Source organism: Astatotilapia calliptera, chromosome 13 (genome assembly GCF_964374335.1).
Source record: "Astatotilapia calliptera chromosome 13, fAstCal68.1, whole genome shotgun sequence".
Taxonomy (NCBI): Eukaryota; Metazoa; Chordata; class Actinopteri; order Cichliformes; family Cichlidae; genus Astatotilapia; species Astatotilapia calliptera.
In genome coordinates this window covers 13495631-13515992 of record NC_137434.1, presented here as the reverse complement: position 1 = coordinate 13515992, position 20362 = coordinate 13495631, and the positions used below count along the sequence as shown (strand labels likewise).

Sequence of the window (20362 nt, the reverse complement as noted above, 5' to 3'; positions counted from 1 at the left end):
CTCGACCATGGTGGCATGTCATCTTGTAACCAATTTCCTTTCTTTGACAGTCCTCCAGCTCTGTTCTATCATTAAATATATACTTTTTCGTTCTTTCTTTCTGTCTTTCTTTTTTTTTTTTTAATATGAGCAGGGGATCAGTGTTGATAAAGGGCACCAAACATGGGCAGCCTTTTTAAGGCAGATGAGATTAGTCATGTTGAATTTCTCTGGAAATAGCTCCCTCCTTTTTTCAGATAATGAATTCACTGATAATTGGCAGCTCCCTGAGAACTATAAACCACATGCATATCTGGGAATTGTGCACGGAATAGCTTTCACGGCGCTGAAAAGCTACGAACTGTGACTTTTTGTGTGTCTGGCATCCACAGAACGCATTTGCACTCATCAGATGTTAAAATCCTTCGCCTGGGAGTCTTTGTCGTGTGAAGTAATGGGGGTCACGCGGTACACGGCCCGCTCGTGGTGCTCATAATTTTAAATTACAGAATTACAAACCATTACAAGCCCCGATCTTACTTTTTTTCCCATTTGCGCGACAGTTTCAGCTGAAAGGCAGATCAGAAACAGAAACACTGACGTCACAGTGGATGTCTGACATATGCTGAAGGTGACACAGAGTGGGTGGCGCTGGCATGATAGAACTCATTACTTAGACATTTTAAAGACAAAAATACACTGTGACGAATCAGGTAAAGATCTCTGAGGCGGCAGTAATGACTCCAAAGGGAGGCAGCAACTATTTGTAGCCTTTTTTTTAAAGGAAAGAAAGAAAAAAGGATAAAAAAGTATCAAATGAAAACAGTCTCAAAGTCTTTGTGTCTTAAAAGACTTTGACATTTAGAGGACTCGGCCCTAATGGGTTTTGTTCTAAAGATCTGCTTCCTATTGAACTTCTGAAGGCTTTAGACGTGAGCTTGGAAACAAAGTTTGATGGCTTTGATTCTCATTCTCACTTTCATTGCTCGTTAGCAAATGATTCATAAGGAAATTAGACAACTTAATTACAGAGTGAACAAATATCACTCAATTTCTGCTGGTTTCACTGGTTTCTGTGTACCCAACAAAAATGTAATTTGATAAAAATGTACGTCAATGCAAGTGTCGTTTTGTTTATTTGTTTGAATTTCGTTTCTACTCGTGGATTAAGACTTTTTCTATCGAAACAGAAATAGAAATTGTGTTCATTGTTGTGTAGTGAGGTGTGGGCCACCCAGGATATATGAGATGTGTACTAGAGCACACGGCAGAGAGGAAAACATTAGTCATTTGATAAATGAGGCTATTTGAATATTTAGTACCAGGCTCTGTCTGTGCTCTCTGCTTTCCCGTGGCAGATAATTTTGGCAGTTAAACATTGATTTCCCTTACACAGCAGAAGCGAGGGTTCAGATCATTACCCTCCCTTCATAAACCTTCTTGTGCCTGTGTTTATTAGTGACAGGGAGGAGCAGTGCGCTTACAGGCATGCATGGTCATCACTTCCCCCAATGTCCTTAAAGTGGCAAAACAGTCTTTTTAGCTCTGAGACTGTGCTGTTTTTTATTGTCCCCGCCTTTAAAATAGAGCTTATAATCTATTAAACTGAATCTGTTATGCCAGGTTATCTGTTATGCCAAATTTGGACAGAAATTGAGTCACATGTTGATGACAATGAGTAAAGACATTGAGAATATGCAAGTTGAAGGTTGACTGATTGCGCAGGGATGCGTTCGAGGTTTCAGTATCTTTGTCAAATCTTAGTTTGACTATTGTTGCTAAAGGAAGAGAAAGCACCCCAGGGTATGTAGCCTCTTTGCAACAAAATTTCCAAAAGGCTTAGAGACGCATTTAGTAAGGAAATAAGAACAGCTGTAACAGCTGGATAGAGAGGAAAAAAAGGATCAAAGTTAAATGAGAAACAGTCCGGTTACTAATGAAAATGATGTCAGCTGTAGGCACATGCAGATATCTCCCACAGATATGGCTTTTAGTCCCCAGATTGCTCCTGTTTCCTCTTGCTTCTGATATCATTAAATCTTGCAAGAATGACCAGGTTATAACTGCACACAGGCACAAAACACATGGTTAACACAAGAGGCCTTAGGACATTCAGATATAATGAGTTCTGATGATTGCAGATAGATGCACTAGGCCTGAAACATCAGATCCACTTAAAAACCTTTTGTCCACTTTATACCAACATTTCTGTGGTGAAGCTCATATCCAGATTGTATCTGCATCTGCACAGATAGGTCTGCCTTCAGTAAATGTCTCCAGTGTCAGCACTGAAATGTGATTGTGAGCAATCCAACTGAAACAATCGCTCGTATCATCGCCGGCTGAACCGCGCCACCTCTACCCGGCGTGTGCATGCTCTCAAAGGCAATTGTGGTCTTTTGTGAAACTGGATTTTATGGAAAACATCTTTATTTTTCCAAAGCGAAGGATTTTGTGGAGTCACACTTTTGCATGTTTACTCGTTTTCAATTTGTCAGCAGTTTAGCCAGTTCGCTCACAGGTGTATCAACACGTGCACTTTCATTTCAAACTATAATCTGATTAGATGGGGAGTGCGTTAATGGCGGGTCTAAGCGACAATATGAAACTTAGGAGCTCCGTACAAACACTTTGATTTGCGACTTTAATTTCGGTGCATCGAGTGGTCTTGACCTCGTGCCTTTCGTTAATTTTGTTGTAGCAGGCTCTGCCCAGCTGCACTGTCACCCCATCTCTGAGCTGTATTGAAAGTATACCGCGAAAGAGAAAGGAAAAATACAGATTTAATCTTTTCTTATCTAACCTGGGTTCAGACCGGTGGCAAGAGAGCCAATTGTGAATTAAATAGGAGCTGCCACTCATGCATTCTTAAAATATTCAGTAGCTCAAATCACTTTGTTTCCTTTTATTTATTTATTTCAGTTTTCACTTGCACTAATTGTGAGATCAATGAACTTTTTAGAGAACACTGTGTCTTTTTCGTTACTCCTAGGTGATGACAGCACATGGATTAAGACAGCTTTCTGGAACTGTAAGCAGCTGTTTATGTCACCGAACATGAAATGTTTATGTAGTGTCTTATTTCCTCAAGCTCCTTGTTCACACTGCACACAAAGTACGGTACAGTCAAATTTTAAAGTCATCTGCTTTCTCCTGTTCTTTTCTGTTTTCTTTTCTTTTCCTTTTTAAGGACGAAATGAAGGAAAGAGCCCTAAAAGGAGAAAAAGGAGATGAGGTGAGATTTTCTGTCATTATTAAGACAATTTAACAACAGGAAACTAAGCATTAGGTCTCAGACATTGCCTCCAACACCACAGTGTGAAAAACACCAATTTCTTACGTAGCGTCAACAAAAGCGGGACTGACATTTGATTTTTGAAAGAACAATGGGACTTCACCTACTGTGCAGTTTCTGAGTTGAATTTCATCCTTGCGCTTTGTAAAGAAGCACAAGGTGAGCCGCTGAATAAATTGGCATGCAATTATTGTTTGGACCTCAAAACAACAGACGCATCTACTGGAAGCAAGCAGATTACAAAAGGCCACTGACGCAGCTATTGGCCAAAACATCAAAAGACAGTCAGCTGAATGAAAAGAGAAAAAAAACAAATCACAAGCAGAGATGCAGAATCAGACTGTCTTTGTCAGTGCATCAAGTTTTAGAAAATCTATAATAAAGTGTCAAGTCTCTGCCTTAATTAAAGTATATTTATGTCAATGCTGAAAGAATCACATGTGAAATATTTGAAATGGAAGGGTTCAAAAGTAAGTGGACACGCCCAGAAGAGCGGAAGAGTGGAGCTGCCTGTCAGATTGAGGCATAAAGAGGTCATCATTCACATGAAGGAGATCCAGAGTCAGAGAGGCGTCAGAGGTTGTTTGCCGTGAAGCAGCACAAAGTGGGAAAATAACTGGTACACAAATATCGTTGATGGCTGGGAAAAATATTTTTGTGGTGTGTAAAAAAAAAAAAAAAAAAAAGCCCATTTGTAACTGCACAGCAAGTGAGAAATGTTTTCTGTGTGTCAGCATACATGTGTCCCTGTCAGTGATTAAGACAGCATGACCTCAGAGGATTCAAAACAGGATGCAAAACCATGGTAACCCTGCAAATAGGAGAGAAAAGCGTGCAATTTACAAAAAAAACCAGACCAAAAAAAGAACAATAGGAAGCTACGAGTGCTGTGGAACAATTTTCTGCAATGACACAAAATGACACAAAATTAACCTCAATCAAATGTTACAAAGAGGAGAATGTAGTGGGGAGAAAAAAGGAATAGCTCAAAAACCAAAGGTCATGTGACCTCATGTGTAAAGCATTGTAGCAGTTCTGAAGTGACAGTGCGTACAGGAGCATTATGTGTGGTAATATTCAGAAAAAACATCCTAAACATAAAGTTAGAGAGAGCTTTTCAGGGTGAAGAGTGGGACTATCCTCAAGTGACTGAGTCAAATACTCTAATCTAAGTGTGATTGAGGATGCAATCTGCTTGCTGAAGAACAGACTGGATAGCAGACTATCAGCAGAGAGACCACTCAAAGAGGAAAGTGGAAGTATAGGGAAGGCCTGGAGACTGCAGCCAGTCACTGAGTATATCAGCCCCCTACTAATCAACCCGTAAACACTGAGCACCGTGTTTGTGTCATAACAGCGACACATCATAGTCGGAGTCAAATTAAAGCTGAGAATTGCCACATTAATCATATTTCGGTGTTTCTTTGTTGAAAAAGCCAGAAGAACAGTGCAAACATTTTAAAAAAAAATGTAGTGTGGTATGAAGCCAAGAGAAAAATTTCACACACTCATTTTTTTTCTCAACAGCTGCTGATTTTATTATATTCACATTCTCAGTGCAAGAAAAAAGCTAACTTGGCAAAGGAAATATTCTGTGTTTTAACCTTCACATCATATGCTAACTTCACGAAAGTCCTTGAAGACTTTTTTTTTAAACCTTAACCACAGTCAGCCAGAGAAATGGCTTGGATCTTTATACACATCTTGAGAACGGATGTTTTTCTGTTTCCTTTACTTTCTGCAGGGGGAGAGAGGCGCTCAAGGACCGCAAGGCTTCAAGGTGACTTATCAAAGACTTAACCTTTGCACTAAAACTTGAGTATCTACTGCCAAGAAAATAAGGCTACAAAATTCCTTCCTGTCCAACGTAGTACTCTCTGTAACTCTCCACACAAGCTCCACAGTGTTTGTACACCAGTAGTCGCAGCAGGGTATTACTGATTTCTCTGTCGGATTCTATTTTTTTTAGAAGGGATCCTTTCTTCGGTGTATATTTGGTAGGTTGGCAGTAACCCTACGAAGTCCAGTGATGTTATTGAGCTGTTACCGGAGGGTACCGTGCTGCACAAAGTTTCTTTCTGTTGTTTAGGTTTCACCAAATACTCCAAAACATTCATGGAGCACACAAAAGTTCTGCTAAACACTGAACTCAGAAAGAAATCAAATCTATGTAGTTTTTCTCTCAGCGCTGTATGACAAAGCACAGAGGTCAAGATGTTTTTCCTGCAGTTTCCTGCCTCCCGTGTGCGTCTTATTCACCCTTTTTGGTGATTTAACAGGGAAACATGGGGCCGCCAGGACTAAAGGGAGATCAAGGACCAGAGGTGAGGCTTTGTGTTTATCTCTGGGGTGCTGTGCCATTTAGAGTAGGTCAAACTTTGAAGTCTAAAAATGTGTTAAATACAAGGTAAAATGATACACGTATAGGCATGAAAGGCCATTATAGCTTTGACCGAGGAGCAGAATAACAAGAGCTGCTGAGGTTTTGGTCATTGATGGAAGGAAAATAAAGTAAAATGCACTGAAATTCAGAGTTCAGTCCAAATTAAATAACTCTAAATCTGCAGTTTTGGTGTTTCTAAGCCTGTTTTGTAAATGTAGTCTTTTGAATAATGCTCATGATGATATCAAGTGTTAATTAAGAAGACTCTGTCTCAGTGCTACTGTAAAAGATGTACTGTGAGATAAAAGCCAAGATACAGTAAAAATTCAGTTTCCATGGTAACATATGAATCATTTAGATCATCCTCACATATAAAAACAATACAGTTCAAAATGGAAGTGAATATGAGAAGCTTTTACAGAATAACAGCTTCGCTTTAACTTGAAATACCGCATGCATGCAAATATACTGCTGCTCAGGCAACGTTTCATGAAATTCTTTGGAAAGTCAGTGTTTGCATTGTAGCTGGGCTGGGCAAGAACACCCAAAGCCCAGAAATCATGTCTATAACCAAACAAAGAGAATCGAATATCCATAGTGTTGGTTTTCCTTTGTGTTTTTCCAGGGGAAGCAAGGCCCTCCTGGATCCACTGGAGCCCCAGGACTCCCGGGCAAGCCAGTAAGTGTTCTGGCATCATAAACACCAGCACTTCATGTCAAGTCTTCCTTTTTCTCATCGCCTTATCTGTCACCTTGCCGTATCGTCCTCTTTCTTAACGCCGCCAGCCAAATAGAGAGATAAATAGATAAACCTCAGCAGGCAGAGATAGAGAAGAAGTAGGGGAGAAAAGTCCAGAATTTTTACACAGACGATCAGTAATCAAATTTAAGAATTAATTAGTGGAAAGAGGCAAATCTAAGCGCTTTATGCCGGGAACGGAGGCAGAGGCCCAATCTGTTCTCCACACCTGCTTCGGTAATGAGCATCTGTCTTTATTCAAAAGCAGGGAGGGAAAAGAGGCATTTCATAAATCCTGGCTAAGGGAAATTATGTTGGAACACAGCAGCCTGCTGAAGCAGTGAGGAGGAGGAGATAAATGTGTGTGAGAAGATGAAGGCCTGGTGATAGATGTGTCTCTTTTCACCACTATTTACAGGGCTCACCAGGGGAGCCAGGGGTACCTGGGAACGATGGACTGAAAGGAGAAAAGGTAGGTAAACTTCAAATCAAGTCCTCACCTGAAAGCAAAGAAAAATGAAGCTATGATGTTTTATTACAGGTTCAACATGCCAGACAACTTGCAAAGATGCCTTTTAGATTACTTGCCCTTCGTCCAATCCTCAGTCATTGTGTAACTTTGTGTTCCTGTCTCCGGTGCCTCTCACTCCTCTGTTTTTGCACACAAATGTTTTTTTCTTCTTCTTGCAGTTATATTCCAAACACTTTGCTGAAAGTGGCAAACTAGAAAAGTGGAAAAGTGTGCAGCTGACATGCATATTTGATGGGGTTTGTTACTTGTCAGAAAGAATGAAGATGCACTCAATTCTCCCCACCCACCAGAGTCACTCTGTTATTCTCCAGAGCAGAGAAATAGACCTAGAGTGCTTAAGCCTCCTATATTCATTCACATAAAATGCTTAAGCCTCGTTTTTTCCATTGTATAATCCTCCTTTGTCAAATTTGCTATACTGACTCCAATCTAAGAGGCACTTCATTCGTGTGGCGCTCTATGAATAAATAGGAGAAAAAAATAAGCAGCGTCTGTGGCTTAAATATGAGGCTGGGGGTAGAAGGCAGTTAGCGTAGCATAGAGTAAAAAATGTTAGCAGATGCAGCAATTAACAATGTTTATACATACATATATATGTATATTCTTATTAGGAACTTTAAAGATAACTAGTAAATATAGTATATTGTCAGCTTAATCAATCAAGCAATCATGACTTTTTTAAAATGGGACTTTACTGTGGAAGACTGTCTCTTGAGCAGTAATAGCTGCTAATATTATTGACAAAACAATAAAATGCTACAATTCTTTCATTTATTTTTCAAGCAGTATTTTCCAAAAACAAGCAAAAAAGGAAAAGAACAGCTATATGAATGCTAAGCATGGTGGCAGTCTTTACCCAACAATGCTGACATGCTCATTTGTAGCAGCTAGTCATTACCACCATGCTAAAAATTGATAAGTATCAATAAAGCACTGTTGAGGTTGATAGCAAAGGCATAGCAAAGAACAGATGAGGAACAAAGTAACTCACTCAGTTAAGGTCAAACTTCCTGTTTCAACAATAAGACAGAGCCCAGGAAAAAAATGGCATCTGTGGGAGAGATCCAGGGAGAAAACTGCTGACCAAAAAGAAATAAACATCTTGATGATCCCTAAAATTTAAGAGGAAAATCATTCTCTGAAATTTTTCAAAGCTTTCAGTCCCTTTGCATCTGCCATAAAATAAACATGCCATTTCATAAAAAGATCACCATAGCAACAGTCAAACATGGTTGTGGAAGTGATTTAACAAGGGGAGCAGTTGTTTTTTTCACATAGGGTCAGGTGGGTTTGGATAGGGTTTTTTTTGATGATTTAAAACATGTGAGTGTGACAAATATGCAAAACAAAAGGTTCTCCCACTAACATGATGCGCTGGTGTTGACATCGTTCACATGTGCATCCTTGCATCTTCTCACCCTTTTTTTCACCTCACTGTGTCTAACTAACACTGCACTTTCTTTGGCTTGTTAAGAAGACAGGGCTGGTTTAATGTTTTTTTATGGAGAAATTTCTAAATAGCATCTGTCTTTCTGTCTGTAGGGGGACTCTGGTGGAATGATCGGCCCACCAGGACCTCCAGGTCCTAAGGGTGAGCCTGGCGAACCTGTGGGTGGATATATGGTGGGTATTATATCAAATGTAGACAGTAACCTCACCTTGTTGGGTTCAGCTCTGAAGACACAGGATACAGCATTAAAAACTATTAATGCAGTCCAATAAAACAGCAGATGGAAACACAGGAGACTTTCAGAAATGCAGATCACCTGCAAACAGCTAGAGTAGCAGCAGGCAAGTTAAAGAAACTAGGTCCTCCAGCAGCGCAGATGCAATGATGTTATGAAGTAGCAATATCATTAGATAGTCCACCATCACATATCCCCATCCTGGATAATCACCTATCCTCGTAATTGGAGCACATAGCTGTTCAGTTTCTTTTATAGACATGGCTCTGCATATAGAAATGTTCATTATAGCTTTCCCAAAGAGGCTGTGCATGTGCAGCCACAGCCTCAATCCCGGTTGATGGCACTCGCACTTCTCAATCACCTCTGGACTTCTGCAGCTTTAAACAGTCGTGTTTGTTTGTGTGTGGAAACACCAATCTGAACATTAAGCCCAACAGCAGACCTACTGATCAAGCAAGCCATGGGTACCGTGAGCAGAGTAATAAAGGAAAGATTGTGTTCAGGCCGACGTATTTAAACCTCTTAACATTCTCCTGCACTGGGAAAATTGGAAAGGGATTGAAAAACACGGCTGTGGGTGTCAAGATGGGGTGTTTACCACGTGAAAATGACCTCTCACAGTGTTGTATGCAATAGGTGAAAAAGCTAAACTAAGAAAAATGGCTTTCATTTAAAGCAGACATATTTCTGTCTTTTGAAAATACCATTAGTGTGCGGAGATGTAGGAAGAAATGTCCTTAGCATTTATGGACGTTATCATATAAGACAAAGGTAAGGGAAAAGGAAATAAACAAAACATATCTTTAATGAGTTAGCCTGCTCAAGCAGCTAAGGACAAAGCCACTTTTATTCATGCGGGGTCGCCACAGCAGGTAGCGCCGCACATTTGATTTGGCAGATTTTTGTATTCAGTGCCCTTCCTGACACAACCCCAAAGGAATCTGTTTCTCCTTCCACGATCGTTTCCTTGTTAGGCAAATGTATAAACCACTGAACTAAGATGTCACACACTTTGTTGAGCTTGCCTTCAACTGAATAATAACCAGCTAAGTCTTTGTACTTTAAACATGCTGTTTATATGAATTTCTATAAATTTATGATCTACTCTCACATACCGAGGGAGAAGTTCTGTTTCTGTAGAGTGGAAGTGCCCCACTAATGTCATCAGATCTCTTTGGTTTCAAAAGTTCTGTACTTCCCAAACTTTAGTGTTTTACGTTTGACTGAACTGGTCCATTTCTCCCCAAAACTGTAAGAACTGCTGTGTTGGCTCAAACCCAGCTTCTGCCCAGCTAATTTACAATGTAGGACTTGCACCAGAAATACATGCTGACCACAGAAATCAATGTCTCATCTGGATGGTACAGTAAATAATGCCCGCACCTCGATTCCAATTAAGGTTTTTTGTTTTCTCCCCCACCCCCCACCCTCTCTGTGGTACGGCATTATCACCTTGCATCTGTACAGTGAAACTAATCAAATTGTTGTAAGCAGTATTGAACATGTGCTCATAAGGCAACACTGTAATGTGTGTAGCTCATACTGATTCAAGACTCCTGTTTGAATTAAAGCACTAGGGCTGCTTCTCGGGCCTTACCTCAGTTCTCAAAGAGAATTGCTGATCAGTGTGCAGTGAATTTCTATTCTAAAGTCTTCTTTGTTTTTTTGTTTTGTTTTTGTTTTTACAGGGGGACGGGTTGCCTTTAACTAGAGGGTCTCGTGGACCTAAGGTAGGTCCTCCAACATCACCAAATAAGCAATAAAAAGTGAAAAAGAAACAATTCAGCTAAATAAATTTAATTGTACTACAAAAAAGAAGAAGTTGTAACAAATAGCTTACCTGGCACGAATTCCAGGATAGCATGAGCTTGAAAATGTGTCACGGGAATGAAAACGTCCACACTTTGCTTTGTTCTACAGAACCTGACACCGACTACATGTGTCATGTTCTGTAATGATGTAACATTATGTAATCCTAGGCTGAGACCTTAGGGCTCTGTGTGGCTATCTGAACACTTTGTTCAGATCTATTGGTGCAATATTCCTCTGTGGGAAAAAGTAAGTGCAGCCTTGGCTTTACGCGGTAGCGCTGCTCCATTTAACTTTTGTGTTTTGCATCATTGTCCTCCTGGTCGTACTGTGCCTCACTCAAATTCTTGACCACCTTTCCATGTAAAGTTTCCTCATTTGCAAAATGTTGCTCTTGCATGCAGTGCCCACGTTAAATCCCCTCCATAAGCATTCCAGTGAGATTCTGATAGGATCTTGTGTGTAGTTTTTATTTGGCCAGACCCTTCTTTAACCTTTAATTTTCTTCTGTTTGAGCCATTCTTTGCTAAATTTACCCGTATGCTTGAGGTTATTATCCTGTTGAAAGGTAGCTTTTTGAACACATTGCCTTCAAGGACACTGCTTTACAGCTTCTCCTTAAAACTGGCCTCTGGTCTATTGCGTTTAAACCATTCTCTCTGATTTCCTTGAGCGCATTATTCCAACAAACCTACCTTGAAGTTTATTATCAAACTAATTTTGCTTTGATGGTCTTTTTTGGATTTCACTTAAACATTACACAATAAAGTTTTGAGGTTCTTGGAGACTTTTTTTTACTGCTCTACATCATCTTCCATGTTATTTACTTTTTTTAACATGAAGATATATCTCCTGAAGTCCATCTAATACCAGCTGAAAATCACTAATATGACTGATATCACTGAAATTGTCATAACATGCTTGGATATCAAAGAGATTTCATTCTTTTTTCTGATCACTTTGTACTATCAATATCAGTGGATTTGACATGGAAAAATAATTGCACAGTTGAGTATCTTATGTATCATACGTAGGCAAAATGATGGACATAATTAAAATCTGCATGATAACGGCCTTCACCGCGGTTATGTTTTCTTTCTTTACCCTTTAAGCAAAGAGGCACAAGATAACAGGAAATGGATTCTGGCAGTCTTTGAATACTTAATGAGCAATGCAGCAGCCCTTCCTTTAGCTGGATTCACCATCATTAAATCATCACTGACCACTCCCTTGTGTTTGTGTTAGGGTGAAAGAGGCATCCCGGGATTGCCCGGAGACCACGGTGAAAAGGGCGAACCTGGGGAGAGCATTACAGGGCCACCTGTGAGTATGATGTCGTATTGATTGGTCAGTGAGCACCAAACCATTTATTATTTAGTGGCACCCTTGAAACATTTCAGATTCCTGCTTTTGTCTTAGGCGTGGAAAGAATGGGCTACTCTCTGAATACTGGAGATGTGTTTTTATTAGAAACATCGGTCATTACTTGCTCTCTCGCCTCATCATGCACGCTCTGGGGTGCTAGTTTGAAACTCAGATTTGACAGTGAGTGAGTCTGTGTTCATTTTTGAAACACAGGGTTGTAGACAGAGAATCAATAGATCAAAAGGTGTCTAACACAATTCCTTTATTGGATCCTGGGTGCTAGAGGGCAGGTGGTGTTAACAAGATGTGTGATGTGTTTTTAGGGCCCCATGGGACCCACCGGGGAGCCAGGAATTGAGGTGTGTGCGATAAATTTTCTGTATCCACAACACAAACAAGATGTTCAAGTCGATTTTTAAAAATGTTCGTCCAATTAGCCATGGATCTCTTCTTGGCAATTTTGTTACAGCACTATTAACAGTAAGTGTGGGTGACTGTATAGGGCAACACTGCTAGCCTCTATCTTGGTATTTTTCAGGGCTCTCGTGGACCCCCGGGTCCATTTGGCCCCCCAGGAGCTCCAGGAAGAGAGGTGAGTTAGGACAGCCTGTCCTTCCACTGTTTTCCACTCCCTTGCACGTTTACAGATAAAAGATGGCCAGAAGCATGGAGAAATGTCAGCTACCAACTGTGGATGAACAAGTACAATGTATCACAGCTCCTGGACACAAATCCCCACCAACTGAGAAGAGTGTGAAAGCTGAAAGTTATAGCCTTGCCTGTGTGCTTCATATCGTAACCAGAAGTGCTGTTAACTCCTTGTTCTGTCTCAATTAAAGGGCTCCCCTGGTAGGCCAGGTCCACCGGGGCCTGCTGGACCTCCAGGTGAACCAGTAAGTAAGAAAATCTCTGTTTTGCTTACAGCGGTTCAGCATCACTGATCAGCCATGAGACCTACTGAGATCACCTTAAAGTCAAACTCAGTATTCAGACTGTAGCTGCAGTTTTGGGATAATAAGTAGCTGTAGTTCTAGTGTTCAGCAACCGACACCACATTCAGGAAAATGTTCCAGTTTACAACAAATTGGCGGCCCCCTGTTGTTAGAGCATATTTTTATTCCTTTCTTGTGTCTTTGTGAGTTTCAAATGAGGAGCATTTACTAAAGTGCTAATAGCTGTAGTGTGAGTACCTCACCATTCCTACCGCTGCTGCATCAAAGCCTTGAAATTTTTGCATTTTAGCCCATTTATATTCATGCGTTGTAAAGACGCATGAAAGCTATTTATACCATTTTATGTTTTTTTTTTTAAATACACGGGCTTCACATCAAAATGTTGTTTTTTTTTCTCAGCTTCAGAGAACAACAATATTTTGAAGATTTGGGATCATGTCTTCCAAAATAACAAAGTTATTAAACCGTTTCCTCAAGCAATCCAGATAAAACTGAGAATGAAACACTTAAAGCAAACTTTGTTAAATATGTTCAAGGAAAAAATCGCATTCCAGGCATGTAAGTCAGTCTTGTGTGCCTTGTGATGTTTTATTAAAAGAAGCAGTCGAGCAAAAATAAACAACTGCAGAAATCTCAAAAATAAAGAGAGATGAGATTTGAAATTAAGGTTTTTTTTGTTTTGTTTTTTTTGCTTCTTTTTTCCTAACAGACTGCCCTGCCGATTTTTGGGGACATGGGTGCTTTGCTTAAGGTATTTATATCTCCATAGTTGATGATAATTGCATTGTTTTCACAGAACAATTGCATGCAAAAGCGTGAGGGTTGGTATTTAAATTGAACAGCATTTGCCGGCTTGAAACAGTACTATCCCACTAATACATGGATGCAATCACTTGAGAGATATTGTGAGAAAGCCCTTGAGTGCCTTCATCAGGATGACTGGGAGAAGGAGATCCAGAAAATAAAAGAAAACAATTTCACGAGAAAGCCCGGATTACTCATTCACCAGAGGTGCACAGTGTGACAACATGTTTAGTAAAGCCTCTCAGTGTGACAATGAAATATTGAAATATCACACAAGTGCAATGCAAATAAAGTGAAAAACAAGATTATAAAGAGATTACTGTCTCAAAAGATAAGATCGGCTTCAGATATGCATTGTATACAGTTTTACAGAAGAATAATTGCTAAATAGCACTTCTCCATTCAAACAATGTGTCACCACTTGATCCAAAAGCCTCAAAACACTCACGCAAAATGACTTCTCTTCTGCCCTAGCTCCGTTTTAATTGTCTCTTCTCTACATTTTACATTACTTAAACCTTAACCCTCAATATGTAAATCTGAACGAATGTTAACTTTTGGGACATATTATATAAGTTTGTCCCAAAATCAGCAGACAGGCTGTCACGGCTCGGGGCAGCGGCCGTGTGAAGAGTGGAAGGAGGACTCAAACGCAGCACTATTTCAGACGTGAAGGGTGATTTATTGACAATACTGAACATAAAGTGGAGATGGCAAACAGAACTAAGGACGAACTAAACTGGGAGAAACTACACAAAGGAGTGGCAAACCTGAACATGAAGGGAGAACAGCAGGGAGAGCACGCAGGGAAATTCACCGGGTATGAACACAGACGACGCGACGAGGAGCAGAGGAAAACACACACTATAAGTACACAAAGAGACACTGGGAAATCACACACACAGGTGGGGGAAACAGCTGGACCTGATTAACCTGACGAGACAGGGGAACACTAACACCAGGGACCAACAGAGGGAGCACAAACCCAGAACCCAGTGTCTAAAATCCCAAACACAAACCATCCCAAAACAGCCCAAGAATAATAATGAAAGTAATAACAATAAAGAACATAAACACAAAGTCACTGAGTCATGGCCGCAGGACCATGACACAGGCAGCACTTTAAAACTTTTTTCTAACATATTCCTCATATATTGAAATATATTTTGTTACAGCAGTGCTCAGGATCCCAACCTTTCCTGACCAGTGCTGAATGTGGACCAGGACTACACAGTTAAACCTAATACCAGACACTCCTCAGTATCTCCTGAGATAATAGTACAGTGTTAAAATGGGATTAAGTACTCCTTTAGTAGCTTTTACCTTTCATAATGTGAACACTCTGTCAAAATAAATGCAATTCTTGTTTCTTTTCTCCCACTGACGTAGATTAGTCACCTTAGTACGTGTCGTTAGCTGCAGGACAGCACTTAGACGAATTAAAGCTTTTTCTTTTTAATGCTTAACATACGTCAGCTCTGACAATAAATATAATGCCTTCACATGATTAATCATTGATAGATAAAGCCAGATGTCAGCAGACTTATTATTTTCTGTCAACTCTTCCTTCAGAGTCAAATTATTTTGTCCATTAAGTGCTCCGTTAGATTCATCTACTGTTTACAGCCTTCATCAGAGTCACGTAACGCCGCTGTGATTAGTACTCTTGACACCTCGATGACACCTTCAAAAAAAAGCGCTAAACACATTTAATACGGGTATTGTTTTTCTTTTCATTCATGTCAGTAACAGCATGCTCTTATTATTTTGCCATTGTGTTGAAGTCTTTGAAGATTAGGCTTAAATGGCAATATTGAAACGATGGCTTTTCATTTTATTTTTCAAATTTAGTGAGATTTTGTTGTTGTTGTTATTTTTGAAATGCATTTGTTTTTACTGCCTTTTTCCAACTTAAACTTCCTAATTCTTTTCTGTGCTAGGAGTAGAGTCTATAGTGTATCTAGAATAGATCAAGATGCGATACAGTGCAATGCGATATGATGCAATATGATACAATGTAATATGATAGGATGCAATAGGATGCAACGTGATGCATTATGGACAATATAATACAATACAATAGGATGAAATATGTGGGATGTGATGTAATATGATACAATATGCTGTGATATGATAAGATGTGATACAGTTCGTTAGGCTTGGATGTGATACAAGGCAGTACAGTACAATGTAATGCAATAAGATACGGTGAGATGAGATGTGATACAATATACATTTTTCTGGGGTCAGTGCTGAAATGCCATTGTAGATTTTATGTGCGCCGTAAGTATGTAGCTGGCAAAAAAAATTCAGTATCCACATGTAAAAATGGTCTTAGTAAAAGCTGTAAAGCAGCACTGCTCAAAGTCACTTGAGCAAAATATCTGGAAAGTCCTTATCAAGATCGAGTAAACTCGTTTTAAAATACTCAAATACAGCATTGCAACAGCTCACTAATCCTGCTGCACATACAGTATGTCCGAGTCACAACGTGCAGCAGTGCCAATGGAGTTGGTCCAATGATATTTAGGTTCTCACCTAAATGTCACAGTCAGTGAGTTTGACAAAGTTCACCACTCACCTCAGTGAGAGACACTCTTGGAGGCACTCTAGGTGGGTTCACATTATTTCTGCTCTGTGGACATTTTGAGAACACTTTATGTCAGTTGGGGTCTTGTCCTCCACCCAGGGGATGTGACATAATAAAGGGCGAAAATACAGTGTTCCAGCTCAGCCTGATGAAATCTTATCTGTGCTTCCACTTTTGCTTCCTGCCTTGCCTGCACTGGTAGAATGCCTGCAGTGTGTGCCAGACGAGAGTCCCAGGGCTGCCTGGACAGAAGGGAGAAAAAGGCTCCCCCGGAGTGCAAGGAGCAGAGGGCTTAGTGGGAGAAAAGGTACAAGTGACTCATTAGCATAGCAGACAATTTAGACAATTTACAAAAAAAATGTGACTTTGATTTGCATTGCACATCATGCTTTCAGTGCTCCTTCATGAATATTTTGAGTGCATGCTTGCGCTATTGAACACAAATCCATTATGGACTCCTTTTCCAAACAGGGAGATCCTGGGGTCAGAGGCCCGATGGGTAACCCGGGAAAAGAAGGTCCAAAGGTAGGCAAGAAGATGTCAAACGTAAACTTGTGAAATAACAAAAATGGATTTTATAAAGATATTACTATATGAATAACCCATTTTATCAGCATGACAAGAATGTGTAGAAGATATAGCCTTATTTTATGATATTGTTTGCTTAAATGTGCATTTAATCTGCTAGACAAAGATTTGCACTGAAAAAAAAGCTTTTCATGAATTTATTTTTGCATTATTCCTGAAAGCCTAAGTAGCTGTTCCACAACTCATATTATTCTGAACACACTTGGGTTTTCACTGCAGAAGTTGTTGCTATGGATACAGTCTTGTACCATGGTGAAATAGGCTAGGCAATTTCAAGTTGTGTGCTGGAAGATGCATTTTGAAATTTATGCCCATCAGACTTTAGTTTAAGGTTTGTTTTTTTTTCTTCCCTTTTTCCTTGTGAAAAACATTCACTTTTCCCTACTTTATTGCTTCTGCTTTCCTGCAGGGAGTAAAAGGAGAGAGAGGGTTCCCAGGCCCTATAGGCGATAAAGGTGATGAGGTGAGTGAAGAAAAAGTTGAATCTAAACAAATTAATCCAGTGGTTATCTAACCAGGTCAGAAGTCACCGTGACATTGAGAAAGAGGTTTTTCAAACGGATGTAAATATATTCTAATGTTGGCCTCATCTTAAAGTCTGTCTGCTCTCAGAGTCTGTTTTCAAAAGAAGCTATCAAAAGCTATCCGCAGAGCTGCATTTGCACTATGCCCTATCTCTTGCTCTCCAAGGAACTACTTTATGAAGAACAAAGCCTGCCCTGCGTGTTTGTGTGTGTTCATTTAAAAAAAGACAGTGTTGAAAGCAGCTGAGAAGTTTCCCATAGGTCAGCTTTCAGCACTGAACTGCCATGGCAGAAGAGTTTTACTAGCAGGCACACTTGCTACTAGATTATAACAGCTCAATAAAAGACATGTTTTGGTCAGATAGCAGGTTTATTTTTCTTTCAGTGATCAAAGAAATGCATGCAATGGCATCTCTAAAATATAGCAAACAATACACTATAGGGCCTAGTCGCCAAATAAATTAATAAAGTTGTCGCATGATGAAGTGCCCCACAGTAGAAAATGTGATGTTCTGCTGCTTCTGCATACTCAGATAAGCTCTAAAGGAAAGAAAATACAAGCATAAGCTCAGAAGTCATTACAGTGTATAGAAAAGCTTTTGAATTCATCCTTTAAAATGTAGCATAGATTTTAACAAAACAGATGTGACATCACAATGACCAATAATTTAATTTATCCACATTTTAAGAATATATGCTTGATGTGCTCGGAGCAGCACAGCTGACTTTCAGCATGGCCACATAACTCTCCATCAGCACTATAGTGTTCGTACAATATAGGATCCAAACAGAGAACTCCAAGGTAGACAAAATAATAAAAGGCATGCCTTTTATTAGGTTGACAGAAAAGTCCAATAACTACATCCAACTGGGAGTTAATAGAGATCCTAGAAAACCACAGGGAGCCAGGAACAACAAGGATACACAGGCTGAAGGAATGGCTCTATCTACACACACTGAGCACTGATAGGAAACTGGAGACTAGTGGGGAACAGGACACAGCTGAACATAATTAATACAGGTGAGACTAGTTAGGGCACAAACAGGAAGTAAAATTAGAATGAGAAACGACAGACAACAAGCCACAAAGAGCTTCCAGGTCAGGAAAATGAAGCCAGTGCAGAAGTGCCCAAAATCTACATTCTATGTGAAAGCCACCAGCTGTGGTTGAAAATAAGACTTTGTGAAGTCTATGGAGAAATGTTTTTCCGTCTTGACCTCAGGAAAGACTTTCCTCCTGAGTTCATGGGCTCACTCACTCATTCTGATTCATACTAAATAAAAAATTAAGTCTATTTTGTAAATCTCGGCCATGTATGTTTCAAATTGGAGACATTTTCTATACTATGTAACCACGTGTGCATTGGCTAGCAAAATAAATCACAAGTCATTAGCCAGTGAGTGTGCGGTTTCACAGTCAGACCCACCCCTTCTTGTCACATCTGTTTTTTTGCAACCAAGATGGTGATGGTAGAAACGTTCATCTGAAAGCTTCAAAGAGGAACTTCAGAAGCCAGTTTTCGTGCTCTCTGTGGCCACAGCTGTAACAAGGAGACACTGAAACAAGACGGATGAACAAAACATAAATAAGCTCATTCAGGGAATGCAGGAAGACAAAGACAGAAGGAGGAACAGATTGGGAAACGCTGAGAGAACTAAACAGACAATTAACAAACTGAAAGTAGCAACTGGAGTGAAATACAAATCAAAATTCAGAACTAGGCAGGAACCAGAACTCAGAGCTACAGACAGTTATTACCAGAAATCCATGAAGTAAGCACAGAAATCAGAGACTATTTCTGCACATGTGTAAACCACTACATTATGAAGCCACTAGTGATGCAGAAAAATATTAATGTAATAATTTTTTTGATGATAGTAAGAAGTAAATTTTAAAAAATAATAACTAATTTTGTCTCCTCTAGGGGCCTTCAGGAGCACCAGGGCTACCAGGTGTGCCTGGTCGAACAGGGGCCCCGGTAAGAAATCCGTCCTCCATGTGGTCTAAAATTATGCAAAATCTCTTTAATTGTTTCATACTATAAAATAAGTGTGCTATTCTGTTTGCAGGGACTCATGGGTCGACCAGGTCCAACGAGCCAGCCTGGACCCAAAGGAGATAAAGTAATGTTTTTACTATTTCTGTATTTTTCTGCATACCACAGGCAGAGTGCACGAATTTCTGGATTTTATATACAGTGTATTGTCAGTGGGAGCGCACATTAAATGACCTGCTGGTTACATGAGTGCTTTCAGCCACTGCTTTAAAGCCTGCGGTAAATTGTTTTGACAGAGTATATTAATGAAATTGCACTGTCCTCTTGTTTCCATGTGTGGTATCATGAATCTTAAAGACAGATTCATAAAACAGAAAAACAAAAAAACTGCAGTTGATGAATACTTGAAAATATTAAATAATTTAAGATTTTCCCCAAATTTTAATATATGCATCAAAGTGCTAGAGAGCAGATAGACGTTTCATGAGATTCTTTTTTGTTTCCCAGGGTCGGCAAATGAGATTCACTTGATTACATTAACATGGGACTGTGGCTGATAAACATTTGCATTTTCACAGACATGTTTAAAAATTCCTCTGGCTTGTGTTTGGCAGGGAAATGAAGGACCTCCAGGTAGACCAGGGCCTCCAGGGCCTCCGGTAAGTTCCTGGTGCCTCAACAAGTGCTATCTGTTGATAATAAGTCTCAAAACCTACATTAGGGTAATAGATTACACATTATTTTGTTACTGGCACTTTATCCTTTTGGAAACACTCTTATGGTTAGCGAGTTAAATGCATGTCCTCAGCACTTATGTTTCCTCAGTCTAACAGTATTTATTGTATCAGGAAAAGCATAAATGACAAACAGGTACAAATACGATGAAATCGTCACGACCTGCACGCTGGCATTGAGTTATGTTTCTTTCCTTTAAAAGGAAAGTGAGTAAGCGCTTCCAAAGGCAAATCTATAATTCATCAGCTGTCCCCTTGAACCTGCCTTGCCCCCCTCCCCTCACACCCTGGCCTCATAAACTGCAGTCTGGGAGGACAAGAGATGGCTCAGTGGCCTGAAAAGGGCACGAGTATTCACTTGCTTCTAAATGAGAACCTTGAC

At 39.9% G+C, this 20362-nt stretch overlaps 1 protein-coding gene across 5 annotated transcripts in view; it reads left to right on the top strand.

Moving 5' to 3' along the window:
- LOC113035410 (uncharacterized) overlaps positions 1–20362 on the top strand; it is a 102530-nt gene that overhangs the window by 62931 nt on the left and 19237 nt on the right. For all 5 annotated transcript variants that reach the window (XM_080287810.1, XM_026190955.2, XM_026190954.2 and 2 more), the window contains 19 exons: positions 2972–3010; positions 3170–3214; positions 5019–5054; positions 5554–5598; positions 6283–6336; positions 6815–6868; positions 8471–8551; positions 10305–10346; positions 11671–11748; positions 12114–12149; positions 12329–12382; positions 12630–12683; positions 13453–13494; positions 16340–16444; positions 16609–16662; positions 17135–17188; positions 19175–19228; positions 19320–19373; positions 19861–19905. In XM_080287810.1, the coding sequence (XP_080143936.1) occupies positions 2972–3010; positions 3170–3214; positions 5019–5054; positions 5554–5598; positions 6283–6336; positions 6815–6868; positions 8471–8551; positions 10305–10346; positions 11671–11748; positions 12114–12149; positions 12329–12382; positions 12630–12683; positions 13453–13494; positions 16340–16444; positions 16609–16662; positions 17135–17188; positions 19175–19228; positions 19320–19373; positions 19861–19905 (1026 nt within the window). The remainder of the gene's footprint in view (positions 1–2971; positions 3011–3169; positions 3215–5018; positions 5055–5553; positions 5599–6282; positions 6337–6814; positions 6869–8470; positions 8552–10304; positions 10347–11670; positions 11749–12113; positions 12150–12328; positions 12383–12629; positions 12684–13452; positions 13495–16339; positions 16445–16608; positions 16663–17134; positions 17189–19174; positions 19229–19319; positions 19374–19860; positions 19906–20362) is intronic.